The sequence below is a fragment of the Lampetra fluviatilis genome, chromosome 63, assembly GCF_964198595.1.
Source record: "Lampetra fluviatilis chromosome 63, kcLamFluv1.1, whole genome shotgun sequence".
NCBI lineage: Eukaryota > Metazoa > Chordata > Hyperoartia > Petromyzontiformes > Petromyzontidae > Lampetra > Lampetra fluviatilis.
In genome coordinates this window covers 3,616,081-3,628,580 of record NC_136337.1, presented here as the reverse complement: position 1 = coordinate 3,628,580, position 12,500 = coordinate 3,616,081, and the positions used below count along the sequence as shown (strand labels likewise).

Sequence of the window (12,500 nt, the reverse complement as noted above, 5' to 3'; positions counted from 1 at the left end):
CGCCTCCGGCACCTGTCAGGTTCACGCGGTGACGACGCGGCCCGCACGTCACGTGACCGTGACGGCACAGAGCCCCCACACCCACCCACACCCACATCATTCCCACCCCCTCCATGAAGTGTCGAACGCCCGCTGGCACGAGGTCACGGGGCAGACCCAGCAGGTGCCACGGGTCGACTGACTGAGATGACCGAGATGAGTGGCTGATGCGCACCACCTGTGCCCCCTACTGTGCCAACTTGCTGTGCTTTAGCCGCCCGGCGCTCCGCTCGTTGTTGTGAGCGTCGCTTCTCTGCCCCCCCGTTGTTGCTTGAGGGCGACTGCCTCCAACTGCCCAGCAGCGTCCTTCACGAGCCTCCTCCACAGAGGCCGATCTTGACACCGCTGGTACCAGTCATCGGCAAGTCCACTCAGCTCCACATCCTGTACCACATCACTCCATCTCTTCTCTAGCCCGTGCCGAACAAAAGCTGTTTAGGCATGCGGTAGCTGGGCATGCGGGCTACATGACCCAGCCAACGCAGCCTTGCCTTGCCGGAGGAGCTCACCGATGGGACTTTGTCCAGATCTTTCAAGGTTTTCTGAGCTCCTCACACAATCCAGTCGTGTTAAACCTAGAATGGATCGTAGACAGACCAGCCCAAATGTTTCTAACTGGTGAAGATGTTCCATTTCGCAAGCGTAGAGAAGGGAGGGAATGACCATGGCCGAGAAGACCTGAAGCTTTGTGTGGAGCGACAGACCAGATAGCTTCCACACAGCCTTACGCAGCCCATGAAAAGATAATGCCACTCGACTAATTCGGAGTGAGACATCTGCAGCCAAACCGTTGAGGGGGTGGAGTGTTTAATGCCACAAAATACCCAGGCAGGTACTTAGTTTTGGTGGGGCTGATGGTAAGGCCCCACCTTCTCGTGGCAAACTCCAGATTCAGCAGCATCGCCTCCAACTCCTCCTCTGAGTGAGCAGCACTTACCAGATCAACCGCATATGTAACATGTTTGACCAATAGGGAACCATCCCTTGACCACACGCGGGCATCGATCAGCCTTCCATTGTATAAATAATGTGGAAGTCAGAGGACATCCCTGTTGCACCCCAAGGCGAACAAGGAATGGCTCCGACTCCCGGCGATGTAGTTTTACCGAGGTCCGCTCACCATCATGAAGGTCCTGAATGATTGTGAGCATAGAGTCAGGAACTCCGAAAGCACGAAGAACAACCCACAGCCCAGGTCTACTGGTGGTATCATAGGCCTTGACCAGGTCAATAAAGCAGAGATGTAGGTCTTGTTGGAATTCCCTACAACTCTGCTGTAGCAGGACAGAAAATATGGCATCTGTGCAGGACCGCCCTTTCCTGAAACCGCATTGGGGCTCCGCAAACCTCTCCTCAGCGTGCCTAGCAAGGCGATGTTGAATAATTCTTGCCAGGACCTTTCCCGGCACACTGAGGAGTGAGATGCCCCTGTAGCTGTTACAGTCTGTGCGGTCCCCCTTCTTAAAGAGGGGGACCACCAGGGCATCCTTCCACTCCTGTGAAACCAGTCCAGTGGACCAGACTTTTATTATGATGTCATGTAGGGCAGTCTGTGCACAAACGCCACCCTCTCTCAGCATTTCGCTTCGGAGATCATCTTTGCCCGGTACCTTTCCTGGTCTCAGACTTCAGATCGCCCTCTGTACATCCTCAATAGATGGCACCTCAGTCAGCCACTCACAGGGGGTGACTTCTTCCAATATTTGAGGCACCGCAGCCTCAGCAGGGTCATCCCCACTTTGTGCCATGATGTTTTCCAGGCTGAGGGATTTCTCCTCCCCCAAGACCTCACAGAAATGCTCAGCAAATCTGTCAACCTGTTCCTGGGGGTCGGAGATTGGACCGCCATTCTTTCCCTTAATGATGGTAATAGGTGTGACGCTGCAGGTGTACATACACACACACACACGTGTACACACACACAGGTGTACAGACACACACGTACACACACAGTGTACACACACACAGGTACGTGTACACACACAGGTACGTGTACACACACACACGTACACACACAGTGTACACACACACAGGTACGTGTACACACACAGGTACGTGTACACACACACACGTACACACACACGTGTACACACACACAGGTGTACACACACACACGTACACACACAGTGTACACACACACAGGTACGTGTACACTCACAGGTACGTGTACACACACACACGTACACACACAGGTGTACACACACACAGGTGTACACACACAGGTGTACACACACACACAGGTACGTGTACACACACACACTTGTACACACACACACGTGTACACACACACACACACAGGTACACACACACAGGTGTACACACACAGGTGTACACACACACACAGGTGTACACACACACACAGGTGTACACACGCACACACGTGTACACACACACAGGTACGTGTACACACACACACAGGTACGTGTACACACACACACGTGTACACACACACATGTGTACACACACACACAGGTGTACACACACAGGTGTACACACACACACAGGTGTACACACGCACACACGTGTACACACACACAGGTGTACACACACACAGGTACGTGTACACACACACAGGTGTACACACACACAGGTGTACACACACACACAGGTACGTGTACACACACACATGTGTACACACACACAGGTGTACACACACACACAGGTACGTGTACACACACACAGGTGTACACACACACAGGTGTATACACACACACACAGGTACGTGTACACACACACAGGTGTATATGTAGTGGTGGTGTTGACGTGCGCCGACTGTGACAGTGATGGATCACGGGGCGGCACGGGGTGCGGGGTTGGGCACGCGTTGTGGGCGTGGTATGGACGCGCGCGCCGGGAGTGACAGATGACGGGGCGGCGCGGCGTGGGTGGTGAGGCACGCTGAGATGTGGGAAAACAGGATCGTAGCCAGCGCCCAGTGATTGGTCGAATAGGATGGGTGCTCGCAGCGACGTCCGCAGGTGGGGTATAAAGGGGGACGCGCGAGAGCACTCGAGGAGAGTTATCCAGTTGAAGATCGAAGACGGAGTTGAAGACCTAGTGCCCCGAGACCCCTAGTCCCGCCGTCCTTGTAGGGACCGGGGCCCTGTGTGGCTCGGAGGCGAGACTGTGGGTCCCGGGGTCCGACGCCCACGTGGGTCGGGCTGGGGACCCACAGTCAAGACGGACACCCCGGGCAGGGAGTGTCCAGAGTAGCTCAGTGGGCGTTAGTCGCCAGGGTAGCTAAGTGAGTATTGGTCAACCGAGTAGCTCAGTGGGCGTTAGTCGCCAGGGTAGCTAAGTGGGTGTTGGTCACCCGAGTAGCTTAGTGGGCGTTAGTCGCCGAGTAGCTAAGTGGGTGTTGGTCACCCGAGTAGCTCAGTGGGCGTTAGTCGCCAGGGTAGCTAAGTGGGTGTTGGTCACCCGAGTAGCTCAGTGGGCGTTAGTCGCCAGGGTAGCTAAGTGGGTGTTTGTCACCCGAGATACTAAGTGGGTGTTAGTCACCTGTGAACGAGTTTGGTGAAATAAAGAGTGTGCTACCCGTGAAGTCGTCTCCCGCCGAGTTACTACATTACAACTGGCGTCAGAAGTAAACCTGTCTTCAAGAAGAATGGACACGAGGAAGACTACCCGTACCCACGAGCGAGGTCGGGAAAACGACGGCGTACCGGGGACACCAACCTCGGGAGGAGAGGACGAGGAGTTGCCGCCGATGCAGCACTTCGCGGTGATGGCCGACGCCCCGCTCGCCTCCGACACCAGCCTCCAAGACGCACACTCCCGGTTGGCGGAGTTGCTACTCGCCGCCGCCGCTGTCTTGGCGGACATCTCCGTTCCGGCGAGCGAAAAAACGGCTGCGGGGTTGGTGGAGAAAGCGAGGTTGGAGGGATCCCGCCAAAAGGCGCTTTGCGCCAAAAGTCTTGAAGTTGCCGCCGTTTTTGAGGGGCCGCCATCGATTGGCGGGAAGCACGGACACCACGTGGCCGGAGACCTCCGCTCAGCGCAGCCCACGTCATCAGCGCGCGCCGGAGCTCTCCATTTTGCGCCTGACGACCGAGCCGACATTTTACACAACTACAGCGGAGCGCGGGAAAATCTCTCCGACGTCGACGACGATCGGGTCCTCCAGCAAAGATTGCCCGCGCTGTCGGCGTTCAAGGCGGATGGGGGCGACTGGGGAGCCTTCCAACGAAGGTTCCTCGCTCATCAGGAAATGTCGGGGTGGTCCGACACCACTGCCCTGCGTGCGTTGCCAGCGATGCTCGACGACGACGCGCTTGCAGCCTTCACATCTGCTGCAAGGTCGTCCCGCTCTACGCTCCAGGCCGCACTACACCTGATGGCGAAGGTGTTCGGGCCGCCCTCCACCTGTCGCCACCAGTTCTACGATCGGCGAAAGGTGGCTGGAGAAACGACGCTCGCCTATCGCACGGCGCTGCTCGCCTTGGCGGACGCAGCTTTTCCCCGCATGGACAAGGAGGGGAAGGACGCCATGGTGACGGAGCAGCTGCTGGCGTTGGCCCACGAGTTGGGGGTCCCCATCAATGTGGCGGACGAAATGGATATCTGCTCCCTGGCGATCGCCACGAGCATTCACGCGTACGAGGTCCTCAAGCGCAAGCCGGCGGTCGTCTGCAAATTGGCGGGGAACGCGGCACTGGCCGCCACGATCGCCGAACCTCAGCCAGCTGCGGATCAGGAGTAGGCCTTCGCTGCATCGCGTCCGGGGGAGTGGAGAACGGGAGGTCGTTCGCCCACACGTTCATCCCGCAAGCTGGAGCAACCGAAACCTACGACGTCCCTCGTCGTCTGCTACAACTGCGGCCTTCGGGGTCACGTCGCAGCCGGGTGCCGGGCCCCGCGTCAGCGCGCCACAGGACCACGTCGGGACGACGACCAGGCCCACAAGTCATCCCAACAAAACCCGGCAAGTCGCGGCACCTCACACGCTCGGTCCACATACACGGCACGTTCGGGTCGCCGCTTGGCGGTGGGGGGTTCGCGGCTGGGTGCCGGGGGTTCACTTCGGCGAGGGGGGTCCGTACACGGCCCGCAAGCAGTCGAATGGTCCGAATTGGCCCACAGGATAGTGGCTGCGTCGGCCGGGTCGTCCGTGGTAACGGGGTTTATTGACGGGGTTGAGGTCCGGGTGCTTGTGGACACGGGTGCGTCGGCCACTATCATTTCGGACCTTATTTATAACATTCTTCCCGTCCAAAGTAGACCCCTTCTGCCAGTGGACGTGCCATTTTATGCGGCGAATGGGGGATCCCTGGGGATCATCGGCCAGATTCGGGCGACTATTTGCATTGGTGACATCAAATTGGCGGGCCCTATTTTTGTATCATCATCGCTGGCCGTTCCCTGTTTGCTAGGTACGGACTTTTTGTCCAAAATGCCCATCAAAATTCTCATAGATCAGGCCTGCATTGAGCTTCCGTCGGGTCGGCGGGTTGCGTTCTTGACGAGCCCTACCAAAATACGCACGGTTTGTGCGACGGTGCAGGCGCTGGCAACTCAGACTGTACGGGTGCCCCCGGGATCGCAAATGTTGGTACCCCTTCGGTTGAGGAAACCACTCGGGGTGGGTGCGGAGACACAGGGAGTGCTGTTGGGGCCGTCTAACAGGGCCAGAAGGGGCCTCGACTTAGCGGTTGCTCAAACCATGGTGAGAGGGGACAGTGAGCCGTTCGTAATGGTCCTGAATACGGGGTCGCGGCCGGCCGTAATTGCGCAGGGAACGGTGCTGGCTCACGCCGTGCCGCTACCCGTTGAGGAACGGCTCGTGGCTCAAGCAGATTTCACTGTCGAGTCGCATCCTCCAAGTGATGAGGGGACAGAGTGGTTGGACTCGTTGTGTGCCGGTTCTGCTAACTTGTCCAAAGTGCAATTGGGAGCATTGAGGGGTTTGCTACTCGAGTTTGCTGACGTGTTCAGCAAACATAAGTACAATATCGGCTGCACGGACCTGTTGCGCCACCACATAGCTACAGGGGACGCGGCCCCTATTCGACAGAATCCCTTCCGGCTCAGCCCAGCCGAGAAGGAGCATGTGCAATCGGCGGTTAATGATATGTTGGCGACCGATATCATTTCGCCCTCTTCTAGTCCGTGGGGTGCTCCTATTGTCCTAGTTAAAAAACAGGACGGGTCCTTGCGGTTTTGTGTCAATTTCCGCCGCTTAAACAAAATCTCGATGGCGGATGCGTATCCGCTCCCCAGGATGGATGAGTCGCTGGATGCCTTGGCGGGAGCACAGTTTTTTTCCACTCTCGATCTGCTTTCCGGATTTTGGCAATTGCCACTCGATAACGAGTCTAAACCTAAAACCGCTTTCCGGACACCTGGTGGCCTATTTGAATTCAACCGTTTGCCCATGGGCTTACATTCCGCTCCCGCCACGTTCCAGAGACTCATGGAATTGGTTTTGTCGGGCCTCCAATGGGACACCTGTTTGATTTATCTCGACGATATCATCGTTTTCAGTCGGACTTTTGAGGAGCACCTCCAGCGACTGAGAGCGGTGTTCCTCAGGATGCGTTCCGCTAAGCTTAAATTTAAACCGGCTAAATGTTTTCTGCTTCGGGAATCGGTCAGGTATTTGGGCCATATCGTGAGTCGTTCAGGGATCTCGACAGACCCTGCTAAGACGCACTGCGTCAGCTCATGGCCAACGCCAACCTCGGTCACGGAGGTTCGCAGTTTTATTGGTTTCGCCTCCTATTACCGTCGTTTTGTCAAGCAGTTTGCCACCATAGCCAGGCCCCTGCACGCTTTGACGGCTAAGGGTGTGCGGTTTCACTGGGGGGCGGAAGAGGAGGCTGCGTTCTGCTCCCTTCGTGACGCCTTGGTGCAGGCTCCCCCCTTGTGTTACCCCGATTTCATACAACCGTTTTTGCTTGACACAGATGCCAGCAACACGGGTATCGGGGGGGTGCTCTCACAGGTGGTCGGGGGGGTTGAACGGGTGGTCGCCTACGGTAGTAGAGTTCTTTCCCCCGCCGAACAACGCTATTGCGTGACTCGCCGTGAATTGTTAGCGATTGTGTTTTTTACACAGCAATTCAGGCCGTATCTTTACGGCCGTCATTTTACGGTCCGTACGGACCATGCGGCTCTACAATACGCTATGCGCGTGGCACAGCCATCGGGCCAATTGTCCCGATGGTTGGAGGTCCTTCAGGACTACCAATTCACGACGATTTACCGCAAGGGATTGCGACACTCAAATGCGGACGCCTTGTCGCGGTTGCCACCGTGCACGGACTGCACATGTTTGCTGGGATCGGCGCGGTGCAAACCCCCGGTCGCCGACACCCCGGGAGTTGCGCTCGCCGCCACTGACACCCCGGGAGTCGACGCTCCCACGGGGAGGGATTCGCTGTTGTCGTTGCCCCTCATTGAGTGGGGCCGTCTCCAAATGTCCGACAGCTCCCTACTTACGCTACGTCGAAAAGTTGGCGCTCCCGAGGTAGGGGATGCGCGGGTCGGTTCCTGGGTGTGCAGACAGGGCCTTTTGATGAAGTGGGACAACATATCCCGGCGTCACGTGCTCGTTGTGCCTGTTGCTATGCGGGGTAGGGTCGTTCTGGCAGCTCATGAACGGCTCATGCATCTGGGTTTTCACAAAACGCTCGCCCTAATCCAGCGAGACTATTATTGGCCGGGGATGGGTAACGACGTGGCGAACATTCTTAAGGGATGCGTAGGGTGTGCCAAAAGAAAACCGCCACCATTGGCAGCTAATCCACCGCTGCCATCCATTCAAGTTTCGCGCACAAACGAATTGGTTGCGTTGGACATCTTGGGGCCCTTTCCTGCTACACCGAGGGGAAATAGGTTCCTGCTGGTTGGCGTAGAATACTTCACCCGATGGCCCATGGCATGGCCACTCGGCAACCAGTCGGCTGCAGCGGTGGCGGACGCCTTCGTCCAGGGTTATGTTTTGGACAAGGGCGCCCCCGAACGCTTGCTGGCGGATCAAGGAAAGAATTTTTCGAGCGTTTTGTTGCGCGAGGTGTGCGACCTGTTGGGTACAAAGAAAGTGCGTACTTCCCCCTACCACCCGCAGACTGACGGGATGGTTGAGCGTCTGAACAGGACGATTACGTCTATGCTGTGCCAACAGGTCTGCGACGATCAGGTTGATTGGGACTTACAGGTGCCGGGGGTACTCGCGGCCTATCGAATGGCCCCTCATGCGGCGACGGGGTTTTCCCCATTTTTTCTTATGTATGGGCGGGAGGCCGATCCGGCCATGGAAGTCCAACTGGGGATTTCCCAGCCACGTGCAAAATAAAAATTGGCAGACCACATCAAATTTAATATCGCCAAATTGACTGAAGCGCGGGAGGCGGCGAGGTTGAATTCGCGGTCTCGGCAAATCGCGAACGAGAGATTGCATGGGCGGAGGGTGCATACGCATGATTGGAAACCAGGCGATAAGGCCTGGCTGCATTGTCCACATGCACCGTTGGCTACGTCCCCCAAATTGTTGAGACCTTGGAGGGGACCGGTGGAAATTTTGCGGGTTGCACGACCCCAGAGTATACAGATTAAATGGGAAAAACGCCGTTGGTACGTGCACCCCTCCCGACTGAAGCCCTATGCGGCACCGTGTGACCCCGTTCTGTGCCGTAACGACCGGGCGTGTGATGTGACCGTCGACTTGGGGAGGGATGTGTCGCAGGCTGATCCTCACGTGTCTCCACCTGACCCACCCCCAGGTGCCTCGGGCTTGACGGCTGCTGACCGTCGGGAACCGGAACCCCGCGGCACGCACGGGTCCTCGATGCCTGGCCAATGTCTTCCTGAACTGCCGGCACCACCGGACGGTCAACCGCGTCTGGTGCCGTACGACGGACCGGCAAGGCGGACTCGGGCTAGGGCACAACAATTTTCATGAAGACATTTTTTTTTCGACACCGAGCTCGCCCGGTGTTCCCCTCTGCCGGGGTAATGTCCCGTTCTAGGGACGCTCGGAAAGAATGGGACGCTGCACGAGTCGAGAAAAAAAAAAAATACATTTATTTTTCTTTCTGCATACACATTGGTATTGTCACTCGCCGGATTGTATATATTGTTCTGTTGTCGTGGTGGCATTGGTTGATGGTTGCGGATGGTAGTGTTCGCGTTGTGTTGTGTTGTTACGTTAGTTGTTGTTCTTGTTGTTGTTGTTGTGTTACGGGGCACACAGGGGGGTTTGTATATTTTTATAGCAGTCGGGTCGGCTGCGAGCTATGTGGTAGGGGGTGATGTAGTGGTGGTGTTGACGTGCGCCGACTGTGACAGTGATGGATCACGGGGCGGCACGGGGTGCGGGGTTGGGCACGCGTTGTGGGCGTGGTATGGACGCGCGCGCCGGGAGTGACAGATGACGGGGCGGCGCGGCGTGGGTGGTGAGGCACGCTGAGATGTGGGAAAACAGGATCGTAGCCAGCGCCCAGTGATTGGTCGAATAGGATGGGTGCTCGCAGCGACGTCCGCAGGTGGGGTATAAAGGGGGACGCGCGAGAGCACTCGAGGAGAGTTATCCAGTTGAAGATCGAAGACGGAGTTGAAGACCTAGTGCCCCGAGACCCCTAGTCCCGCCGTCCTTGTAGGGACCGGGGCCCTGTGTGGCTCGGAGGCGAGACTGTGGGACCTGGGGTCCGACGCCCACGTGGGTCGGGCTGGGGACCCACAGTCAAGACGGACACCCCGGGCAGGGAGTGTCCAGAGTAGCTCAGTGGGCGTTAGTCGCCAGGGTAGCTAAGTGGGTGTTGGTCACCCGAGTAGCTTAGTGGGCGTTAGTCGCCGAGTAGCTAAGTGGGTGTTGGTCACCCGAGTAGCTCAGTGGGCGTTAGTCGCCAGGGTAGCTAAGTGGGTGTTTGTCACCCGAGATACTAAGTGGGTGTTAGTCACCTGTGAACGAGTTTGGTGAAATAAAGAGTGTGCTACCCGTGAAGTCGTCTCCCGCCGAGTTACTACATTACATATACACACACACACAGGTACGTGTACACACACACACGTGTACACACACACACGTGTACACACACACACACACACAGGTGTACACACACAGGTGTACACACACACACACAGGTGTACACACGCACACACGTGTACACACACACAGGTGTACACACACACACAGGTACGTGTACACACACATGTGTACACACACACACAGGTGTACACACACACAGGTGTATACACACACACACAGGTACGTGTACACACACACAGGTGTACACACACACAGGTGTATACACACACACACAGGTACGTGTACACACACACACAGGTGTACACACACACAGGTGTATACACACACACACAGGTACGTGTACACACACACACACACAGGTGTACACACACACAGGTGTACACACACACACAGGTACGTGTACACACACACATGTGTACACACACACAGGTACACACTCACCTGCGAGTCGCGTCGCGGCTGCGCGCTGCTGCTGCTGCTACTGCTGCTGCTGCTGCCGCTGCTACTACTGCCGCTGCTGCTGCTGCTGCTGCCCACGTGCAGAGTGGCGCGCGCTTTGTGCTCCTGGGCGCGCGCGCCGCTGCGGTCGCTGACTCGGCACTCGTAGAGGCCCGCGTCGCGCGGACCCACGTGGGCCAGCCGGAGCGTGTTGTTGATGTCACTGCCAATCACTCGCACCGTCTACACGGGGTGGGGACACGTGGTGGGGACACGTAGTGAGACGGGGGAGACACGGGGGAGACACTGGGGAGGCACGGGGAGACACGGGGGAGGCACGGGGAAACACGGGGGAGACACGGGGGAGACACGGGGAGACACGGGGGAGACACGGGGGAGACACGGGGGAGACACGGGGAGACACGGGGGAGACACGGGGGAGACACGGGGGAGACACGGGGAGACACGGGGGAGACACGGGGAGACACGGGGAGACACGGGGAGACACGGGGGAGGCACGGGGAGACACGGGGGAGGCACGGGGAGACACGGGGGAGGCATGGGGAGAAACGGGGGAGACACGGGGAGACACGGGGGAGGCACGGGGAGACACGGGGGAGACACGGGGAGACACGGGGGAGGCACGGGGAGACACGGGGAGACACGGGGAGACACGGGGGAGACGCGGGGAGACACGGGGGAGACACGGGGAGACACGGGGGAGGCACGGGGAGACACGGGGGAGGCACGGGGAGGCACGGGGAGACACGGGGGAGGCACGGGGAGACACGGGGGAGACACGGGGAGACACGGGGAGACACGGGGGAGGCACGGGGAGACACGGGGGAGGCACGGGGAGACACGGGGGAGGCACGGGGAGACACGGGGGAGGCACGGGAGACACGGGGAGGCACGGGGAGACACGGGAGAGGCACGGGGAGACACGGGGGAGGCACGGGGAGACACGGGGGAGACACGGGGAGACACGGGGAGACACGGGGGAGGCACGGGGAGACACGGGGGAGGCACGGGGAGACACGGGGGAGGCACGGGGAGACACGGGGGAGGCACGGGAGACACGGGGAGGCGCGGGGAGACACGGGGGAGACGCGGGGAGACACGGGGGAGACACGGGGAGACACGGGGGAGGCACGGGGAGACACGGGGGAGGCACGGGGAGACACGGGGGAGACACGGGGAGACACGGGGGAGGCACGGGGAGACACGGGGGAGGCACGGGGAGACACGGGGGAGACACGGGGAGACACGGGGGAGGCACGGGGAGACACGGGGAGACACGGGGGAGGCACGGGGAGACACGGGGGAGACACGGGGAGACACGGGGGAGGCACGGGGAGACACGGGGGAGGCACGGGGAGACACGGGGGAGGCACGGGGAGACACGGGGGAGGCACGGGGAGACACGGGGGAGGCACGGGGAGACACGGGGGAGGCACGGGAGACACGGGGAGACGCGGGGAGACACGGGGGAGACGCGGGGAGACACGGGGGAGACACGGGGAGACACGGGGGAGGCACGGGGAGACACGGGGGAGGCACGGGGAGACACGGGGGAGACACGGGGAGACACGGGGGAGGCACGGGGAGACACGGGGGAGGCACGGGGAGACACGGGGGAGACACGGGGAGACACGGGGGAGGCACGGGGAGACACGGGGGAGACACGGGGAGACACGGGGGAGGCACGGGGAGACACGGGGAGACACGGGGGAGGCACGGGGAGACACGGGGGAGGCATGGGGAGAAACGGGGGAGACACGGGGAGACACGGGGGAGACACGGGGGAGGCACGGGGAGACACGGGGGAGACACGGGGAGACACGGGGGAGGCACGGGGAGACACGGGGAGACACGGGGAGACACGGGGGAGACGCGGGGAGACACGGGGGAGACACGGGGAGACACGGGGGAGGCACGGGGAGACACGGGGGAGGCACGGGGAGACACGGGGGAGACACGGGGAGACACGGGGGAGGCACGGGGAGACACGGGGGAGGCACGGGGAGGCACGGGG

General features: G+C 59.5%; 1 protein-coding gene across 1 annotated transcript in view; it reads right to left on the bottom strand.

The window, feature by feature from the left end:
• LOC144951634 (uncharacterized) overlaps nucleotides 1-1,041 on the bottom strand; it is a 14,694-nt gene extending 13,653 nt beyond the window's left edge. Inside the window, exons 1-2 of the mRNA XM_078881925.1 lie at nucleotides 1,029-1,041; nucleotides 1-12 (exon numbers count right to left, since the gene is read on the bottom strand). The exon at nucleotides 1-12 is cut by the window's left edge and continues 178 nt beyond it. Coding sequence (XP_078738051.1) covers nucleotides 1-12; nucleotides 1,029-1,041 — 25 coding nt within the window. The remainder of the gene's footprint in view (nucleotides 13-1,028) is intronic.
• Nucleotides 1,042-12,500: the final 11,459 nt, after the last annotated feature.